The 22,934-nt window shown below is 36.5% G+C and overlaps 1 protein-coding gene across 1 annotated transcript in view; it reads left to right on the top strand.

Moving 5' to 3' along the window:
- ZFAT (zinc finger and AT-hook domain containing) overlaps positions 1-17,641 on the top strand; it is a 91,917-nt gene extending 74,276 nt beyond the window's left edge. The window contains exons 14-16 of the mRNA XM_068672699.1: positions 1,499-1,625; positions 3,048-3,178; positions 15,884-17,641. Coding sequence (XP_068528800.1) covers positions 1,499-1,625; positions 3,048-3,178; positions 15,884-16,123 — 498 coding nt within the window. The 3' untranslated portion in view covers positions 16,124-17,641. The remainder of the gene's footprint in view (positions 1-1,498; positions 1,626-3,047; positions 3,179-15,883) is intronic.
- Positions 17,642-22,934: the final 5,293 nt, after the last annotated feature.

Raw genomic sequence — 22,934 nt, 5'->3', positions numbered from 1 at the left:
AAAGAGCAAAAGTTTTAGCAAAAAATCACAAAACTGAAAAAACTCAGTGTCTTTACCATATGCCAAATATTCATTGATGTTAGTTCAAAGATGCATGAAGCTGTGAGGTTATACTGAATTAATGAAAGAAACTTATGACTCGGTCCAGACAATGTTGGAATATGGAAGGTTAGACCTGAATTTGTAAGTTAATTGGCTAAAAGATGGTATTATATGAAATATTTAATTATATTAAATGGTATTATAGAGAGTAAAGTCTTCCACCATTTATTCTGTGTTTCTAGTTTCAGTCCAAAGCATGTTGGAGTCACAATATCAATGATTAAGATCAGAGCTTAAAAAATTTAAATTAGACCTTAGAAGTTAGGTCAGGAAAACAAAGCAAACAAATAAAACAATCAAACCACCACCTGGATTTTCTCAGTTTGGGTGGGGTAGTTCAGCTACCTTAATCAGCCATAAAATTTTAAGCTGTAAAATGGGTAGCAATTAGTTTTAAAATGAAAACTGTTACTCTAATAAAGCAAGGTTGACCGTAGATAAAGAAGCTGTGACAAAAACACAGAATTATCTAGATCTTATATTAAAAATCCCAGTTAGCATGCTGAGTATGCTTGATTAGGCTATTGTTGGTGTCCAGTGACAGGGAAATCCAGGAGTTGCAGTTGTCTGATCTCCACAGTTTAAGACCCATTCTGGATTTCAGGCTGTCTAACCCTAAGCATAAGCATAATTCCTGATTGGGAAGGGCCATCCTGCAAGTTTGTGTTCAACAGCTCTTCAGTATCCGTGAACAGAGGGTAAAATCCTCAAAACTATCACAGTAGATTCTGTATGGACATTTATTCAAAGATGAAAGGGCAAGTATTTTAAAATGTATCCATTTGCATTTCACAAACTGTTCTACATCCACACTCCCAGTTGATGCCCAAACATGAAAAAGTAAGAGGGCCCTAAGGATTCGAGCCTGTCTCTGCTATTGGAACTGCTATAAATAAAAAAGTCCCGTCGGGGGAGAAGTACATGTTAACAGCTTGTCTTGAAAAAAAAAATGGTTATGGAAAAGATATTTTTTTTCTAAAATAAAATGCCATTTTCAAACGTAAGAAGCATTTTACCAGATCTGCAAAGACAAGTCAAAGACAAGAATTACAGCCTAATTTTGCCCAAAATGTCTTTACTAGACCATGACACATCAGAAATCTGTTAAGTATAAAATAACTATGCAACAGAAATGAATTCAAGATCATTTAATGTGTTGAAAACAACTCTTGGGGGGAAAATCTTGAAGAATAAAACTTTAAGATGATATCCCAACTTCTAGGTAATATTTCTCATGAATTGTTTACCCCTGATTTCTGTAACTCTTGTTAAAATAATTATTGTCCAAAATTCATTCCTTTAAGCTCATAACTTCAGTTCTTCTCTAATTTGCTAACAAAATTGCAATTCTATGATTCTCTGATTATCCATGCATTGACTTGGTTTTGTTTTCAAGTTAACTGCCGAAGTTTCTGAAGAAGCATCCACTCAGTATCTCCATATCACAGAGGCTGGAGAAGACGTTCAAGGCACTCAAGCTGCTGTAGCTGCATTGCAGAACCTTAGATATACTTCTGAAAATGGTAAATTACCTTTTTGGGGGGTTGGAATACCAAATATGTATTTTTTTCATAAATATCCATTTCAATATACTGGGCAATATGTGATATTCTGTGAAACTATTAAAACAGATGAAATTTGTCATCCAGAACTTATTTCTGGGGGTTTTATATTTTTTCTTCAAGGGTAAGTAATGAGAAGTGACCATTGCTTATGAATTTCTGTGTCCTTAAGTCATTAATACTTATCACACTCTACTTTGCACTTTATTATTAGATGTGTGGAATTTCCTGCCTGTATTATTGAATATATTGTGAAATCAGCTGTCTTGGCGAAGTAGATGGTGTGTATCTAATGGCAATTCCCTTGCTATCATTTTTCTTCCTGCTTAAGTCAGCCAGCCTGCAGAAGTGACACAGTGGAATAGCTCATTTACCGTGTTCCTAGGACAGTCCTAACAAACTTAATTGTAATGATGCAGAAAACAGAGTAAGCTGTTTCAGTATCACATTGAATAAGAACAAGAGAGGATTTAGATCATGATTACTAAGTCGGGAATAAGAAAAACTAGACGAAAAGAAAAAAAAATGTTCACGTTTCTGAGAGTGTTAAAACATCAAAGACTAGAATCAGAGTTCATATATTTTGAATGTATGAATAAATGCAGTGGCTATCAGAAGATTGCATTTTATAATTGTGAACTGTATCGTTCATACTACAGATAAGTTTCGCAAGCTCCCATTTTTATCAGAATTTCCAAGCACATTGCAGTTCAGTTATGCTACTGACAAGTTGTGTGTATTATTTTACTTTAATCAGTGAGAATTCCAAATGAGTAAAAATATCTGGAGAAAATTTTGTTAAGTTATTAATATTTAAATTAATGTAAGCAAGATCCTGGTATGTGCCGTACATAACAGTTTTGACTTTAAACATGAGGCTGTAATTTTAAAAGTAGAACAATTTACTTTAATTCATCCAACTTAGGACAGTCTTCTGGTATATTCCCTTGAGGCATAAAAAACAGTAGTAGATTGTCTGAAGGCAGTTACATAGGAAAAAAATAAAGCAAGCAAACATCCTTCAGTTCTCAATTTCAGTTAGGAAGTCTCTCAGCTTCCTAACTCACAGTTCCTGCTATGAGTTGTACCCGTTGTTTGTTTAATCAATGTATTCCTTTAGATCTTTTTCAAATAGGCATAAAAATGAGCGGTGTGGTTTCACTTGCTGATTCATGCATTCCTCTGGCAAATTTGTTTTGTGAACACTTTCCTCCCATAGATCTATTATTAAAGTGTCAGGTTATTGAGCCGTTTGAAATTTATAGACAGAACTGTGAATCAGGGTTAAAGCATGAGGGGAAAGAGTGTCTCTGGCACATAGATTCACATCCCCTCAGAGCTGTTTTACGGTAATGATCTTATGCTTGCTGTCTTTCTGATAAGGTGAAAGACTTGATCCAACGGCTGTAAACATCCTGCAGCAAATCATTGAGTTGGGTTCAGAAACCCACGATGCCACTGCAGTTGCTTCTGTAGTTACCATGGCACCTGGAACTGTGACGGTGGTGAAGCAGGTAAGAGCTCTTCTCTTCTCCAAAACAACGGTGTTTATTTTTGTATATTTGTTGTAAAATGCGTATTGTTCTGCAAGGACTAAATTGTGAATGAGTGTGAAAAATGTGTACAGAATTTCTTCTCAACTAATTTTGGCTCTGTGTTGTGTGTACTTATGTTTATATGCACACGCACAGACATTTATACACCTATACCCCTGTGTGTTTATGTGTATAAATTACACAATCATCAGCATAAATACATAAAATGTGACTGGATATATATATATAAGCATTTTCAGACTTTTTAAAATAGCATACCTGTATTGTGGGTCATCACTTAGTCCCACTGTCAAGAGTCAGGAGATCCTTGGGACAGACTTTTGCCAGAAACAGAAGAGTGTGGAGGGTTACAGCTTGTGTACAACTATGCGACCATATCCAGTGATGAGCCACTATCACTTTGTAGTGCTGTCCTGTGGCCAGAGAGACTTTCGGGGTACTAAAGTCAAGTAATATGGGGCTAAAGTCAAGCAAACAAAACTTATACTAAATTTGAGTTCCTCCTGTCTTTCTAATGAGGGTTGCAACACAAGCAGTTTGCAGGCATGAAACAGCTCTGAGAAGAGGATTTACAGATGCTCCTTAACAGCAGTTGCTTATGTGAGAAGTCAGTGTGATCACCCACACTGGGGAAAGATAAAGAAAAAATCAAGTGAACTGTAGTTGGTTGAGCAGATACATGAGCAGATACATAATTGATTTTGTTGTTCCCAGGGAAATTGTGCGAGACCAGATGATATAGGTCAATATTCTAAAAAAAAAAAAAAAAAAAAAAAAAAAAGGCTTGTTAATTTCAGGCTTTTGCAAGGGTTCTGTTTGTGGGAAACATGCTGGATTCAACTGATAAAGAATTAAGTGACAGAAATTATGGTAGGCAATATAGTTCCTTTTAAAATGAGACAAACCTTACAAGATACTGGTAGCAGTAACTTTAATATATATGTGTACTGCACAGGTTTTACTAAGGATATTTGCAATGTACAGTGTTACTAAAGCATTTTAGAAATTAAGAACGGAAAGATACACATAATTACCAAGTGAAGGTGAATCATTTTCAATTTGAGATGGCTGTTGAGTATGAACATCAAGCCCAGTATTTCTTCCTCACAGGTGTCTGCTAATTTTGATGCTGACATCTTATGTTTCTTCCCATTGTGTTCTCCAAGCTATGTTTGTTCTGCCAGTTTCATTATACTTCCCTAGTTTATTATCCCTTTCTACATTCTGTTTACATTCTTTGATTTCTCAGGGTCCCCGCACTCAATGTGGTTGATGCATCAGGGAAGGAAAGTACATGAGAATTCTTAAACTCCTGAAGGGTTTAAGTAGCTCTTGTTATTTAAATGAACCAAAAGTGTGATTGTGATGAATGCCAGAACTAACTTCTGAGTTCAGTATTTATTTATTTTTTTCAGTATTGTAGATATTAAATTCGTCATAACTCCCCAGAAGTGGAAAGTCCATAGTCTGTGAAGACAGTGTTTAGATGATTTCCACCCAGATGTGGGGGAGACAAGGCAGAATTTTAAGGAAAAGCATTTTGAAATGTTACTTTGCAATACTTAGCAGGTATTTTGCTTAGAAACTATGTAAGAGTTTAGGGGATTTTTCTCTAATGTAGAAAAACAGATACAAATTTGGAAAGTAAATTCAGTCATTAAAGAGGAGAGATGTTCCAGTCCTTTTTATGTGCAAATTTCAAAGCAACTTTAACTGTAGTCATTGCCAATGTGTATGCTGTACTTCCATATATGACCTGTTTCAAAGGTTGAATGCAGCATCAGCCATTGGTGTTTGTGCTATCTGTCAGTATTACTGAAAACTGTTCTTAAAAATGTGTCTTTTGAGGCCCCTCTACTAACAGTCTAGGAGAAAGTGGAACGTAGGTAAGTGGCAGCAGTGAAGAAGAAATTACATTTGTGATACTGGAATGTTAAGCTTAAAAAAACAAACAACAGCAACAACACAACATAATTTAAAACATTCAGCAGTTTTTCATCTTTCAAGTATGGAATCAGATCAATTTCTGATTCATCTTAAAATCTATCCTCTTCTTTGTTAGACCATCTGAATTTGTGGATAGCATTTTGCAAGTAAATATTCATATTACAAATTAATTGTCTGTCACTTTTAAATCCGTATTTCTGACTTTGAATTTGCAAGCTGCTAAGCATTGATCACTGCTTTTTCCCTTGCTTTGTATACGTTAATGACTTTCATTGGTCTAACATAAGCCCGGTATAAGCTCCACTCCTATGTCAAATCAAATATCAAATCCTCAGAGCACAGAATCTCTTTGCTGCATTTTCTTTTCCCGCTTTGAGTCCTGTTGCTATAAAATGCCGTTTTTCCCCAATTTGAAGTTGCAGAGAAGCAAAATCAGTCGGTGCAGAACTGAAGTATATCTCATGCTGAGCGATTGTGTGCTACCTCTGCTTACATCAGGTTTTACTAATGCCTTACTTAGATGCTCTGGGCATTGTTCCTCTGCCAACTTGCTTCTTGTGGCTACTGGAATGGCTGTGGCCTTTGCGACTTGTCAGTTTGTGTGTGCAGAAGTATGCAGATCTGTGATTTTTCCAGAGGGGTATCATGAGGCAGGAGGCCTACTGACACCTGACTGGCTTCCTAGTTACCTTGAGTGGGCTTCATTGAAGTAGAGGAAGGGAGTTTTGTAGATTTTTTTTAATTATTATCATTTCACTTTTTTATTATTATTTATTTTTTATATTTCTACTGACATTTTATCAAACATTTGACCTATTACACAGCTCTAGTTACTGTTTCCAGTTCTCTTCCCACCAGAAGATGGCTTCAGAATTATAGCCACATCCTTTTTTTTTTTTTTTTTTTTTTTAACTTCAGGGAAAATGTTTTTAAATGGAGTTAACATGACTGTAATCCTCTCCTATTTAGAACTGACAGCTTTTCTTTTTTTTCTTTAACACCAGGTTGCTTTCTATGGGTATCACTCACTTGTACCTACTACTTTGTCAGGTTTTAATTATGCTGAGTTCCTAATTGTTAACCTTGAGGTGATCGTAAGACATGTTCATATTTCACTTTCCCACTGGAAAATTTATTCCACACTCTATTCTGTGACCTTCAGCTTCACTTGTGGATTGTGAGACAAAAAAAAATCATTCCGGGTGTCAGCAATATATCAGCATCATCTGTCACTAAATTTCCACTCTTGTTCTTCAGTGGCCTCCCCGAGTCCTTGCTTAGCAGCTTGGCTCCATTTTTTTTCTTAACAACATTTATTGTTCTGGTTTTTATGCTGTTATGTGTTTTTTTTCTTTCCTGTAAGGACATACATAACCCATCATTTCTCACCTTCATCTCTCATTTTTAGCTGCCTTTACAAGTTATCTTCATATTTCTGTATTTGCACCAAGAAATTTCTTCTAAATCCTAAATTACTATATATTTTCAAAGTATTTTTTGCTCTGTATGTCACACTACATCCTTACTGTCTTTGTCTACCTTTTCTTCCCTCCAACTTTGTCCTTACTTTCACCTATAAAAGTGCTGTTGACCCTTGATTCCTAAAATTGTGCATGAATCTAGATGTACCTATCAGTAACACAGCCATCTTCACCTTGAGCACACGGGTTAGGGGAAGTGTCTTCTGTGTGCAGTACTTGGAGTATTTCATGGCAGTGCAAGACTTCTGCCTGCAGAAACAAGCTTTGTTTTTGTCTGTAAGTCCTTCTCAGTACACTGCTATAAGTTGAGTGCATTTGCTGGCTCTGACTGATATCTCCTTTTTTAATTTCTTTCTGTTAAGTCACAAGACAGAAACATTATCATGTTTACAGTGTTCTATTAAATTATTTCCCTGAGATGTACGCCTTTATAAGGCATGTTTATTAGATCATGAATACAAATTATTATTGAGCTGAACTCAAGATCAGATTTTCCATTTGAAGCTCCCAGCTCCTGAATTGTGTTGAAATAATATACGTGTGTGTGTGTATATATGTGTATGTATATACATATATATATATATATATATATTCATATTCAATTTTGGCTTTGGAAACCTTATATTTGTTTTTCATAGGAATGATATTATAAAAGAAAATCCTTTGACAGTGTAACAATAAAACATCTCAGGATGAATCAGGATTCATCATTATGATTTTAAACTTAAAAAAAAAAAAAAAAGTAAAGTAGTCTTATTAAATTTGCGTTATGACTGGGAAATGGGAATTGGTGTTGGCTATGACCATGCCATGTATTTGAGGCTTTTCAAAGGTTCTGTCTGGAACTTGAAATGACTTTAGCTCCTCCTTGCCTGAGAGCCAGTATATTACCCTATTATCAAGATTAAACTTTTAGGTATCTAATTTGGGAGAAATCCTGTTGTGTGACAGCCATGCAAACATGCTGCCACTAAGGAAAGTACTGCACATGCCTGAGTGAATACCAGGATCCAAGTGTGAAGTTCTGCCAGTATGGGCTGAGATTGGCAAAAATCCACGTTGAAGCTTTGATTGCAGCACGACACAAAAAGTGTAATCTTGTCAGTTTGAATCCATTTTAGTTAATAGTAATTCAGTCTGGATCACTACAACTAGTGGTGGTATTTATTTATGGCATAGAATTTGAGTTGTTCTGCACTGCTTAAAGAAAAAAATGTAACAAGGTAGGGAAAATGTGAAAGCACCGAATTGTAAGTTTGAAGAATAACTATGAAAGAGGGTAATAAATGCTTAAAAAGACAGGAAATCTCATTCATAGTGGATAGTAAAAATGGACAAGAAACTGGGGGAAAAGCACTTCTGTAGGAACAGAGCACATAGCAGGGAGGAGGAGGGACAAGCATGGTAAAACAAGTTACTTCACTTCATGTGGATTTGACTTGTGACCTATTACAGATGCACTTTTGTCCTCACTCCATAGGGTGGAGACTGAATTGTTTGTGTTTTTGTTTGTTTTGCTAGCAGAGCCAGTCCATAGTTCAGTCCATTATTTACATAGGAGACCTATTTTCCTAGCTCCCAGGCAGAATAATTTAGAGGGCAATATTGGCAGTAGGGTGATGGTTGGACCAGATGATCTTGAAAGTTCTTCCAACCTTCATGATTCTACGATAAGCTAAGCATTTGTTTGTTTTAAACACTGAGCTTCTTTTGAAGAAACATTTCCCTCAGAAATGAGCACTCTTGTTATTTTTGCAGAACAAACTGTAAATTATTCTCTGGAGAGACAAGATTCAAGGTGCATTTTCTCGGTTTCATAATATGAATGTCTTTGAATGCTTGTTTCTCGAATCACTCTGTCTTGACAGCAACATCAGAGAGTTGTTCCTTTTTGGACAGTGTCCAGCATCTTTGTTTTTTGTTAGAGTTGTTGCTTGTCCATTTCCAGTGCTTGTTAGCAGAAATGTGTAACAGTAACAAGATACGTTTTGTTTTAATTTATTTTGCTTAACTGCAGGGTATATTATTTTTACCAAACCTCTTTAAAACAGAGGGTTCTATGTAGGGTTCTTTGTCCAAATTTATTTTTTTTCTTTTTGCCTCAGTTTATTGAGCAGAGCAGCAGATAGTCTCAAAGTATACCATAAGATCCATTTAAATTTAGTTGTGTGTTATCTATGTTTTGAACTATTTTCACATAGATATGGGTAAACAAGTGTTCTGCTAATTTGCTGGTTTTAGACCCACAATATGTTTTGTATGTCCTACTAGAGCAGAGGTTATTGTCCTGGTTTAAGAAACTTATCAACAAATAAGTGTTTAAAGCTTTAAATCTTGTTTTCAATATTATTTTTCCTGTCTGAACAATCTATGGAGATCCATCTTCATTCAGAACAAATCCTGCCTGTCTGATATATGGAAACAAAACAGCTAGAGCAGAGCAGCACACTTTGTTCTCTCAGAGAGGAAAACAACCAAACCAAACAAAACAAAAACAACAACAAACAAAACACCCCTGAAAAAATCCAACAAACCTATGACAAAGGTATTGATCACCACCTCAAATCCCTGTACTTTTCCTTATTTTCTTATTCTTCTCAATAATATACCTGGGTGGCCACTACTAACAGAATTGTTTCTGCCTCTTTTCTTTGTAGCACATTGGCATGTAAAAGCTTTAGTCAAAAACTTAGGGCTTCATGTCCTAGGTAATATACAGCACACATTTGACTTGCAGGATCTTTGTCTGTGTGGACATTTTGCAAAACTACATGGCTACTCTACACAGTCTAGAGATTGCATCTATCACCTAATTGTTTCCTGTGGCTGTAGAGGAATCACTTCAAGCTCACTCTGATGATCACTAAGGTGATTGCATTAATCACTAATTAATATTATTAGTCACTAAGGTGATTATACCAGTCTTTCTGCACAACTGGTCATTATTAATTGCCTCTAGTTCAATCCGATGGGATGTAAGTCCTTCCTTTTATCAAGCCAGAAAGCTAGTGTCCTCTTCAGGTAGGATGCTCGGGCATCCAGGTGATGGGCTAAATGGTGCTGACTTGTTGTGCATGCTCATTTTTATTTGGGTTCTCATTTTATCCGCTCTGCTAAAATGGCTGACCAAGCTGTCATTATTTTATGCTACAGTTACTTTGATATTCCTTCTTTCTGACATTCACAGGTGCTGCTTTGCCCCTTTGTATACACTCAGAACAATTTAAATATTACTTCTCTCTAGTCTGCCTGTCTTACAGGATGTCCACGTGATCTTCCTTTCTTTTTTGCCACATCCAACAAAGCCTTATTTTCATTTCCAAGACTTTGTACTCCTTTCCGACCTAGTGTCCTGTCTCTCGTTAGCTGTTGAGATTTTGACTCTCACCTTTGATCAGTCCATGAAGATTTAATTGCTCATTATTTTTTCCAAACAAGTTTCTTAACGCCTTCTTTCATATTGTGCTTAGTTATGTGGATATTTAATGAAGAACAATTTGTACCTCATTGTCTTCTCTCAATTAGTCTTCAGAAATACGATGACGCCAATTATCTCTAGTTAGGCAACTGGTCTGTTGATACTGCTGCTTGTTACACAAAGGTATTGCTGCCTCATACTGTACTCACCCATTTCCCTTCTTCTGCATCTGCTTACTGTCTTCATGTTTTATATTGAAAATATAAGTCCTTTGGGGCACAAAATACCTTTTTTCAGGTAGAACACCTGATACAGTCCAAGTCCTGGTCTAAAACACTACACTAATATTACCAATAAAGAAGAGCAATTGGCTGTTGAACGCTTTCTTGTTTTTTCCCATTCAAAAACAACACTGACCTTACTGTCTCTGTAGCTTCGAGTTGCAGGATTAGGATGAAGTGTATTCCTGAAAAGCATGGTAACCTGTTTTCAACCTGGATTTCTAAATAACTTGCTCTGCAGAATAAATATATCAACTCTTTCACTAACCAAGCAGATCTTTATCAAGCTTAGGAAAACACTGGAATTTCATGCATTTCAGCCTTTATTTTAGTTCCTTTCATCATTTTATTCTGTGATCTCTTCAGGCTCTGGTAAAACCCTACCATGGCAACAGCCACTTTCTTCAAAGTGACAGCAGAAGCAACACACAGCAAAGATTACACATCAGCTTGAAGATGATCACAGAACAGAATTTTATAGTATAACACACCTTCAAAAATAAGCACCTAATAATATTAGCATGGCTGTCATGTCAAGGGCTCCTGCATATTGTACCTCAGCAACACTCTTTGTATTTTAACCTGGCTCTGATTTGTGCCTACTTGATGCTGGGTTCGTCCAGAAAATTTGCCAGTACATGCAGTTCTCTATGGGTTGATAATCAAGACTGATGTTCTTTTAGAACACAGAGCACTTTATTGTTTAACTTGATGGTGCCAGTAAGGGGAAGTTTTATTTGGGAAGGATGTCCCTGCTTTCTTAGCTTCTGTGGAGTTCTTGTCATCTGTATAACATCCAGCTAAAATCTCCTGTGAACATTACTGCCCTCTGTTAGAGCTCTTGAAATGGTGGCAACGTTGCCTTATTTCCTCAGAAGGAAATCTATAGTGATACAGAGTTCTGCCAGACAGGGGACACAGCCAGTCACAGCCCCTCTGTCAGGGTGTATTCGACCAGCCAGTGGCTAAAGATTCTTAAAAATCACCAGTAGGAAGATTTGTTTGCCACTTTGCATTTTTTTATTTTATGCAAAGCGAGTCTTGCATATTGAATTCTCCTATTGTTCTGAAACTATGGTGTGCCAGCTTGTCTTTGTTTTGTAGCTCTCTATAGAGATTCATGTGATCAAATTACAGCGTTTTTCTGTGCATGTCTGTGTGTATTTTTCATATATCTATACGTAAACTTGAATAAGAAAGGATGGAGTTCAAGTTACCAAGCGTCACCAAACAAAATGAGAGAGTCCTGTAGGCAGCGATGTAAGCTGGCACATCACATATCCAGGTGCTCACTGGGATCTAGAAAGCTTATATTCACTTTTCCTTTTCAGCTTTTGTGTAGCTAATATGTAAATTTTCTTACTGTGGTGTCTTACAATATAAATAGAAGCAACTGTAACCTAGTGTAAGGTTTTGAATTCCTGCAAAATCTGTGTGATTAACTTTTTTTTTTCTTCGTGGCAACCTGAAAGGCAGCATTCAGTCTGAAATCAAGGGAGAGATTCCGCAGAGGATTTGGGGTCAAGCCTAACAAGGCTGTTTTAAACACGATGGCTCTGGTACTCCTGCTGACTTCAAAGAAAATTGAAGATAATCATTATTTCTGAGGATGAGCTCCAGAATAAAGAAGTAGCTTTAGCAGCAATTTACTGTACATATTTCATTTTTCTACTTTTCAGGGAAGGGAAGAAGCATTATTTTCCTCAATGGCTTAAATTAATTTATCTCAAAATAAAAATGACTTGCTTGGTTTTAGAGGAAGAGGTTCCTGTAAGAGGTACCCACTTTTTGTGTCATTTGGATGGCCCTCAGATATTTGCATTTAGAACTTTAGATAATTTAGAAATTCTGAGCTTTTTATAAAGACATGAAGGCAGAGGATCCATTAACTTTCATGAGAGGCACATTAAGCCAGTAAAAAATATTTATGCAGGTAATGAATTGGTTTAGTATGCCAGCTGTGTATGGCTTCAGATTCTTGCTGCCATTCTTTAGCAAAGGATAAGCTGCCAGATGCTTTTCAGCTGGCTCTCAAACAGAAAAGAGGTCATGGATGCTACTCTTCAAAAGATTTGAGATGCCAATAAAAAGAATTGAGTGTAGTAACTTCATTCATTCTGATGGCAGCTGTCCCACTGTTTCATCAAATTGAGGGATGTAAATTAGCGTTTTGAGATGATTCCCTGTGGAACGATCTAATAGGAACCAAGCAGAAGCATGTAAACATTGAACTGATTTGAAATGTAAATATCCAAAATAATGTGGTAATTTGTCAAACTAAAAGGATTACAGATAGCTGTCCAAAAAAAAGGTACTGGAAACTAGAATCCCTAGAAATAGGGGCATTAGTCTTCTTTACCCTGTATGACAAGGGTAATAAAACCATATCGATAAAGGTAGGTAGGGAGGTTAAATTAACTTTCTTTATTGGCCATTTTCATTTCAAAAGCATATAAAACTGAATAAGTATTAGATTGCTGCTATTGAATTGAATGAGATTCTGGTTTCATTTCATTTTCATGTCAACTGTGCTTTATTTATCTTCCTTTGTTCATTATTTATGTACACTCAAAGAACTATATTTGAAATTATTTATGGGTTTTGATTTAAAGTGACTAAAGTGAGACTGTACAAGATTCTTTTCAGACTGTGTTGTGCATTCTTGCTGCTCTTAGTAAATTTAGTGTAATTTTTCTGGCCTGAGGCACATTGTCAGAGGATTATGTATCATGCACTAACACAAGAGTTACTGTACACGACATAATTGAAAGGCCAAATGATATTAGAAGACTCGTATCTGTGTATGTTTGAAGATCCCCAGGATCAAGGACTGTAAGATAATAATTACCTGACATTTTTAACTGCAGCTACCTACCTAAATCCACCAGAGATGAACCTTCTGTCCACTTTTTGTAACCTATATTAGTAGATCTTGTATGGATCCTTCCATTTTGAACAGGAGCTGCCACTTCAGCAAGTAGCCTCAGGAAAGAGGAGGGTGCAATTAAAAAAGGGGGAGTTCTGCCTGAATTAACAAAATTTCCCCCCCACTATAAGAAAAAAAAAAATCCTAAAAGGTATGTCATCAAGAGAAGAAAGGTGTGTTATGTTTCTTTTTATGGTTTAGCCTGTTGCATCTTGAACAGAAACTCAAAGCTTCCATTAGTAAAGGATAATTTTGGGGCTACCCATATTTTGTGTTAACAGAAATTTGTTTTTCAGAGTGTGGTTGCAAATTTTCTAGTGTCAAGACAAAGCAACCTGCATCGCCCAATTTTGTAGGATATTGAGCTTGAATTCCAGCAGGCGCTGTTTAAAATAACTTCAAATTAAAATGTTCAGGTACACTTGGTAAAAGAAACAGAACATGGAAAGGGCTTTATCCCTTTCCCATAGTTTTATCCGTATCATCTAAATCCTGTGCAACAAAGCCAGAGTCAGCATCAGTAGGTACAACTGTGCTGTTGCAGTAAGGTCAATGACAATGGTAAGATTCTCTTTAGAAGTTAAATCTTTCGCCAGTTAAAATCCACTTATATTTCATCAATGTACCACAGACATACTGACTTTGGGACCTCTGAATAATTTAACACCTGAACAGGCTTGTTATTGTTCAAGAAAAAGCTTTGTATAGCCTGATGAATTGAGTGAAAGTTCAAAGTGATATGGAGTCCTATGGGGTTTGTGCATCTCTGTAATCTTCTTGATCTGACAGATATTTTAAACGTGGAAGAAAAACGTTATAAGGAAAGTCAGTGTACAGCAACGGGAATGCTTGCTTGGAGGGAAAAAAATGAAGTTAAAAAAAGAGCACCTAGAAAATAAACTTGCAGAACTTCTTTTTCTCCTTCCAAGTCTTCAAGGAGTCAAATGCGTGCTTGGACACTTCTCTGTAATTTTCCCTACTGTTCCCATACCCCTTCTAAGCACCAATACTGAACTTCAGTGTATTTTTTTGGACTTGATTGTTCTAATAATACTGCTTAGAAAGCAGCACATAGAAATGATCTACTACATAGAAATATTTCATAGAAATTAAAGTTACTAATCTATGTAATATAGTAGACTTCCACGCTTTGGAATCTACCATGTTTGACCTGTTTTTTCAAAATCACTTACAACTTCAGTGCTGCCAGGAACACAACATACGCTGCCCTGAAATACAAGGTTTACACAGAAATCTAGTAAACCGATAATTTATTGATTCTCTGTTCTCCTCATATTACCCCTTGTGTGGTTATTGGAAGTACTGTGGAGGTTTGCTTTCTGTGAAGGTATGTCGGTGAGCCACCGATGCTGTCTTCGTGCCCTGTTGTTTGTGTAAGCTGGTGATTTATAGATACACTGGATGATGTGAAATAAAGCACTTCTGTAGTGAATATGACGTCCTGCAAATTCAGTAAGTTACTTTCTTACGGTGAGAAATGAACATGATTTATGTCTGCAAGCTCACTTCATAGAACGTTTGCTAAGCCTAAATGAAAGGGAAATAGGCCTTAATAAAAACTACCTGTTTTCCAAATGGGAAAGGAAGAGAGGATCTGATTAACCATGTGGTGCAGATGCAAGTGGGTCGGCTTTTATGCTCAAGCAAATAAAATAGCTTCAATGAACAAAGAGAGTGGTGGTGTACTGAAAACACTCAACAAATGCCTTCCCATATTCTTGCATGTGTAAAAATAGCAATCCCATTCTTTACCCAAAAGAACCTTATTTTATCATTAATATTTGTAAGAATGCATTTCCTACACATGACTTAGTTTTTGAGTGTGCTGTTGTTGGCCTGGAGCACTGTGCACAGAAATGTTGTCTGGATGGGGTGAAGAATTAAGATCTGTTCTTGAATCCTAGTGAGTACTGTAGTCTGATAATTCACTAATAGTTATTTTAAATTTGATACCAAAATATGTTGCATTACATTTTTTGACAGGAAAAATGTTTATTAAAAAGTCTGTTATTTTCAGTTGCTACTGTAAATATCCTTTCAATCATGTAAAAATTGCTGCCTTGTAAACCAGTGTTAGGGAGGTATTTCATTAATGCATTTCACTTTTTTTTTTTTTTTAAATAAAAGTCCATTAAGTTTAGGTTACAATGAGTAGTGTTACAATGAATTTTGTAGTTTAACGAGCTTTAAAATAAATTAAAAAACGGGGGTTCTAAGTGTCTTTTCATGTGGTTTTAGACATATTCTCACATCAGTGATACTGGAGGAGCTGTTTGACTTCCGATTTATTTAAATGAGATTGGTTTTGAGTGAATGACTGGTGAGAGATTAAAGCTGTTCCCAAAGTCCTGTGTTTCTGTAGCTTCATAGCTCTCCATGCATGTAAATGAGACTCTGAGTTACTGCTTTCAGTATTTTGTATGGCTATACACTTGTTCAAAGTGATCATTACAAATTTTGTGTAAAACTGATATTTTCTTTCAAAACTGTCTGATTTCTAATTTCTGTGCTGTGTGTGCATTAATCATCACAGTACCAGTTATTTCCTGGAAAGGTGAAACTTCTGTAACCTCTTCAATTTCTTCTTAGGTAAAAGAAGAGGAGCAGTCAGCCAATCACACTTTGATGATACAAGAGACTCTGCAGCAGGCTTCAGTGGAGCTGTCTGAACAGCATCACCTGGTAGTCTCTTCAGATGAAGTGGAGGGGATTGAGACAGTGACTGTCTATACACAGGGTGGAGAGGCTTCAGAATTCATAGTTTACGTTCAGGAAGCGATGCAGCCCATAGAAGAACAAACTGTGGAACAATCTGTGCAGGAGCTCTAGAGAATGGTGTTCAAAGGAGACAGCTGACTGATTTGCCAAAGCCAAAACTTTCATTTCTTTTCCTAACAAGACCAAAAACAATCAAGCTGCCAAATTTTCAGATTATGTGTGAGGTGAGACCATACTACTAGGTCTCGTTGGACTGCATCAGTAATTTAGACATTATGGACAAAACTTCCTTGGATTTTTTTTTCCTCTGGAAAAAGTACATATTTTGAGGAATAAATATTCATCCTTATTTAAGAAATCTGTCATTTGATTCCTGTAAATATCCCAAAATATTGTCTGTTCAAAAGTGTTATACCATAATAAAAAAAATATATATCTATATGGGAATCTAGAATGTCTAGAAAACTCATTCCCATTCATCCCATCTTACAGATACTAAGTATGTGTTTGACTTTACTGGAAGCAGGGATTTTTTAATTTTTTTATTTTTGTAAAATTAGAAGGACTTCTTATTTTTGAGTATATGCTTAGAATGTGTTTGCAGAGTTGTGGACCTAACCCAAAGAAAGGCTCAACACTTAGAAATATTCCACAGATAGAGTTTCATTTGTGTTCGTGAGTTGATCATTTGGGAGATATTTAAAGCCATATATGATAATTTCGGGTACCAATAGCATAATTATTTTTTAAATGATTGGATAATGATAACTTTCCATCCCACCATATGATGAAACCAAATGTTTGTCAACTCAGTGAAATGGTCTTCTGTTTTTAAGAAAAAAATATATTCAAATGATTTGTAAATTCTATTAAAGATGTATGTTCATATGTTTTAAACAGATGTTTGTAAATATGACTGTGTGAAAGAACTTGTACAAAAATTAATATTGACAAAAATTTAGATATTCTTAATTATGCATGTATATAGTTCCAGATTTTTTCTCCATGAATCTTGAATTGTTTCTGATTTAATATTTTTAAATTTGAGGTATAAAAGTTATTAATTAATAACAAAATTGTCTTGTTTTCTTTTAAGTGTTGACTTCCCTTTCAAAGCTAAGTAGAGAATGCTGTTTCGCATTTGCATTTGCTCTGACAAATTATTCCTGCACTCAGTAGTTTCTAATCAAGAAAGTAGTGTAAAGAAATCTAGGAGGAATTTTTTGTGACTGAGCTTATTTATGGGCATTTTGAGTGGACAAGTGAAGAAAAGCTTTTAAATGCATTGATGAAATGCAGTGAGTTGGTTGCCTACCTCTTGTAATTCTGCCATTCTTTATCAATGTTATACAAAATCAGAGTGCAAACATTTAGTGTTAGTTTCTCCCTTATCTGTGGTGATAATAAATTTATATGTCCCGAGGACATTTGGTTTGTAGGACAGAGACCTTTTTGCCATTTACTCTGGGCCTGGTCACAAATATCAGTGTTGATTTCACTAAACTTATATAAAATGAGCCGTGAAGTGTTCAATAATAATTGTAACATAGAGAATAATGCACCAAACATACCAACTTGATTAATCTGCAACAGAAACTTGGTTTTGTAATTACTGCTTAACATTTAGTGTCGATATGCAATAACAATTTTCTAATATCTAAAAGAGAAGAAAACAGTCTCAAATGCTTTTCTTAGAATTTATTGAAAATAGACCATTTGCTATTCAACTACATTTGGAAAAGCATCAGAAAAGCATTGTGATTGTATGTAGTAACAGCTGTGTTCTTAACATAAAACCTTTCTGAGTCAATTCAGCAACGTATTGTATTATTACCTGACTGTGAGGGGAAAATGGAAAAGTATTTTGCTATATATCATCCAAGAATTCTGAAGTAAATAATTTCCAGAGGAAGGGTTAGGGTGTTTTTTTAATTTGTTTTGTTCTTTATTTTAATTCCACTAAGTCATAGCCATGCATACCTACTGTAATTTAAGGCTTGACTTGCTTTTGTTATACAGCACTGGAAGTACCATACTTCCTGCTGTGTTAGAGGAAGAAACTTCAGTTCATTTTACTAAATTTTACGTATTCTGACTTTAAAGCATAAATATTTGTGTTAATTTTCTATAACCTTTTTGTTTTAGAAATAACTTAAGCACCTGAATTGAAAAGTAACATATGATGTGTAGGAACAATTTCCTCATGGAGAGAGGGCAGCCAAGTATTGGAACAGGGTGCCCAGAAAAATGGTGTCCTCATTCCTGGAGGTATTTAAGAGACGTGTGATTGTGGCACAAAGGGACATGGTTTAGTGATGGGACTTGGTAGGTCAGGCTGATGGCTGAACATGATTATTCTGAAGGTCTTTTCCAACCTAGATGATTCTATGATTCTAAATTAGGAAAGATTTTGGACTGTGTTGAGTACAAATTCTTGTTGCCATAATTAGAATGATTTCATCTTTCTAGGATATGCAGTGGTAATACTATGAGGAGTGACTTACATTCTTCTTGAATGTAAGTCACTGCACTTCACAAAGTGAATATCCAAAGAATTATCTTTCAGAAGCAGGTTGCTGGAGGGAAGAAAACAGAGAGCTTTGTCCATACCAGTCGTTTGTTTGGAGAGGCCCCAGCTGTTCCAATTGTCTTTTGTCTGAACTGGGAACCACTAAGAAGGTAAGAATTAACTCTTTTGCATGACAAGATCTGCTTCTGTTATCACCTAAACAGCACAGATTGTTTTCAATGTAGGTTCAAATCCTTTTATCCAGTTCCTTTTGTGAGGATTAGATGACCTTTCCTGTTCAGGGGAGACGAGGAGTTACGGCTTTTAGTTGAGTAGCTCCTGAAAATTATACATTCTTCCCCACACTACTAATTTTTATTAGCATTTGCTACTCTATGCAGTCTTCTGGTTTTCCTTTTTGACAACTGAGGAGTTATCCTAGCTTTAGGCTAACACTTAGCAAGTATTGCTCTTTAAAAGTTTATGCATGCGCAAATCGAGCAACTGGGCTAACTGATGTGCAGGGCTAAGAACACATCAAATGGTTCCGGGAAGGTGTTGAGCACAGGGGAGATAGGTCTTGGAATCGTGCAAAGATTTTAAAAAATGGAAGAAGGAAACTACAAATAATTTTAGTGGCATCGAGGTCTTATTCAATGAAAGGTAAGGGTGATGCTTGAAGCTAATCTCTGCTTGTGTTACAGAATGGAATAACCATCTGTACACAGAGGGGAAAATGTGAGCCCTGCAAGGACAAAAGCCAGAGGAGAAGGCTTGGGAATTGGGTGTTCCAAGGGTTTTTTTTGTTGTTTGTTTGTTTGTTTTCTTTTTCATCCCTTTCTAATTAGTTATATCCATAGAGACTAGTTTGTCTTTCCTTAGTAGAGAAAGAGGATGGGATCTGCCATTCGTTGGCAGATGGTTTGTTTTCTGTGGCCAGTTGTGGTGCCCCTTGATCCCAGCACCATGGCTGGATATTAGTGATCGAGCTTTTAACCAGCTTTTGTAGCATCCTGGCTTACATGGAACTGTACCAATACAGGCTTTTTGCTGAATCTTTATCACTTACCTGGAAATTGCTCCTACAATGTTAAGGAATAACACTCCTTATGTAAATGTACTTGAAATAAATGCTTTTTGTGTCATGTTTTTAAACAAGTTTACGGAAATGACATTGCTGCAAGTTTGAGATTTTCAAAATGTTTTAATGAATTTCTTCAGAATAATCTCCTAAAGTTATTAAGTTTTGAGTTCTCACAGTACCCTGGCAATGCCATGTAGAATTTAGTCTATATGAAAATGAAAATGCTTTCACGTTGCAATAAATTTGCTCACCATATGGATGTGTACTTTACAAATGTCAAACAAACCAAACCTGCATCTCAAGAATAAGCAAGTATTGTTACCACAGTAGAGAAAGAAAGAAAGTACAGGAAATAGTATTGCAAAATACTCAAATTTTCAAAGAAATGAACTCTTAGTGGACAGAGAATTTGGTATGTAAGGGATCTTTTTGAAGCTGTGTTCAACTGCAAAATCAGGATTTGACTTTTGGCCTGAGCTCTTTGTGCCTGCCCATGGAAAAGTTTTGTCATTTGCTGCACCGGCTTGTTGAAGCTTCAGTGAGGTCCATGGAGATGTGGAAATTGACCCAGGAGGAAGTTTTAAGTACTTGGCCTTTCTGAACATCAAACTCTAGGGATAAAACCATACTGAACACCCAAGTCTCACTTCAGGAGAACTTTTTTCTCAAAGTTGCACCTAATTCATGGAGGTAGGACTGTCAACCACTCATGCCTTGAAAGACAGCAAGCCCTGCCTAAATGTGGGGTTTTATTTCTGTAAGAATAGTGATGTTCAACTGAGACCTCTGCAACTAGTACTGAATTGGAAAGAATATTGATTTTTATTTTGCTGTTCTTTTGATGTGAGAATAACGATGGTTGCTATCAGAGTGCATGTAGTAGAGTAGAGTGAAGCAGATGCTGTACACAAAATTACAGAGATTGTTTTTCCTTGGTTTATGTTTTTTTTTGATGCCACAGTACAGCTTCTGCCTTTTGTAGGCGTGTTTGAGCTGTATGTGAAATTTTAGACATGAGCTTGTTTGCAGACGGCATCATTAGCAAAAATGAACTTTCTTTAGGTAATGCTGCTAAAAGGCTGCTAATACAGTCTTTGCTCCTAACATGACAAACTGCAGATGTTCCTTTCCCTTTTATAATCTGATCACAGGGAGGTTACTGAGTTGTACCGCACATGACTTGACAGCTTCTCAATTTGCATTTCCAGCTTTCACATCATTAGCAGACATCATTTCCATCAATAGCAGTGCGACTGCATTTGTCTTTTTTTTCTTCCTTGAAATGAGGACAACTTTTCATCCTGGAAGACTTTCATGTTCACTTAGAGTTATATTTTGGCACATCCTGAGAGCATCAAACTTGATATTATGACATGAATATGTAGCATCATATTCATCTCGGGAATAATTCCACAAGGTACAGGTAATTGGTTAGGTGATCTTTCATGTGTCCCTGCTCAAATTGCCTATGTTGGGCTTTAGTGATTACAAGCAGCACCACACATTTCAAAGGGCAGCACAAATTGCAGAGCCATTGTTGTAGGTTCCTAACAAAAGCTTCTGTTGGAGTCTGTTATGTTCTCCACAGTCACTCCTCGAGGTGGATGAGGCAGAGAAAAAGGAAAGCAATGCCAGTTTCTCTCTTGCTAAACACAAAGGGATAAAAATGCACTGCTTGTAAGTGAACATAATTCGTCTCAGTCCTATATGAAGCAGATCACCGCAGACTCGCCGTCCCAGAATGGCTTCTTTCTGAGAAAGAGATACCAATGACCAACCCAATTAACCAGCCAGAGGTTTTAGCCCATGGAGCCTGTTGATGCTTACGGGAATGACGAGCCAGATTGATACAAAGCCATCAGCTGCGATGTGTTTCTCAAGGGGTACAGACTCAGCCCTCATTTACAGAGGAGCAAAAGCTCGACGTAAGAATGCTAGAAGGAAACCACTGCTGCTGCGGCAGCATCTGGTCAGCAAGTAACTCCAGGAAGGCAGTGAATTCCTGCTCTGACCGCACTGTCTGCAGGCAGGGACTCCAGATGAAGAATTCGAGCTGCTTTAGAGCAGCTACATATTTTCCTCTCACCTCTCTCTAAATGAAGTTTAAGGTTCCTAATACATCTTAAATCTGTAAGCTCACGTCTGTGAGGATGAAGGAAAGCAATGACAATAGTTATCCTAGTTATTTAAAGAGTCTTTCTCCTGTATGCTGATTGATCCCAAACTCGACTGCTTTCCTCCTGTGACACAGGGGCTGGGGTGATCAGCCCAGCCCAGCCCCTCTCGGCTGCTCCTTCCTCCACACTTGAGGTTCCTTCTTGGGTTCCTTTATTATTGCCCTGACTTGAAATAAAGCCAGACAGTGGGACTGGTCCTGGTGGGAAGGGTAGGGCAGCTGACCTCAAAGGTTTCTCTTACACTTCAGATTTCTAGACATTTAATAACAACAAAGGAGAACAAAATGACCTGTTTTATATTCCGAGCTACACCTAACAAGGATGCTTTAGAGAGCTTACTCTGAAGTAATTGATGGGATGGGCATCGGTGGGCTGTTAAATAAGAGCAAGATTGCAGCTTACATTTTCTTATGCCACTTATGAAAAGTCCAGTGCAGGGCTTGAAATGAGTAGTGGTTACCAATAAAATATTAAAACACAAAATAAACAGTTCTGGCAATGCTATAAATGAGTTTTTTTATTCTCTATAAAATATTTTACAGTCCTCTTTGCTAAATGTGGATGAAGAGGGAAACTGGAGTCAAAACATCACACAGAGTTTGGCTTGATTTTTCCAATGCTGTGAATTTTTCTGAAAAGCTGAAAATAACTTTATCAGCCTAGGTAAAATAAGAAAGGACCAAAAGATCTTCAGTGATTTGGAATGAAATCAACCAGAAATTTATAGAGCAAGCTTCGTTATATTTTTTTTTCTTTCAGTTCAAGGAATCTTCTGGAAAATAAGGGGTCATTTTGTGTTGTGCACCCAGAACAAAATGTAGTGTAAATATATTTTACAGAATTACTTAAGATCTACAACACTGAAACTATAGGAGCTGCTTAAATCATAATATTCAATATTCTTTATGGGCTAGTAATGAAATACAGGACAAAATATTGTCATAGATTACAGAGCTAGTCAATATGTGTACAATTTGTTTTGGAAATACCTCCCCCCACCTTTTTTTTAGGCTTTGAGAGCATTTAGTTTTCTGCTATCATTGGGACTGAAAATACTTTCTGGAACCTGAAAGCTGGATGCTGTTTTAATAACAACATACAGACCTTTTTTTGGGTGCTACACAGCTTATTAAAATCCATCTTCAAATGGTT

Source organism: Anas acuta, chromosome 2 (genome assembly GCF_963932015.1).
Source record: "Anas acuta chromosome 2, bAnaAcu1.1, whole genome shotgun sequence".
NCBI classification, from domain to species: Eukaryota; Metazoa; Chordata; class Aves; order Anseriformes; family Anatidae; genus Anas; species Anas acuta.
This window is presented reverse-complemented; position numbering and strand designations above follow the sequence as displayed.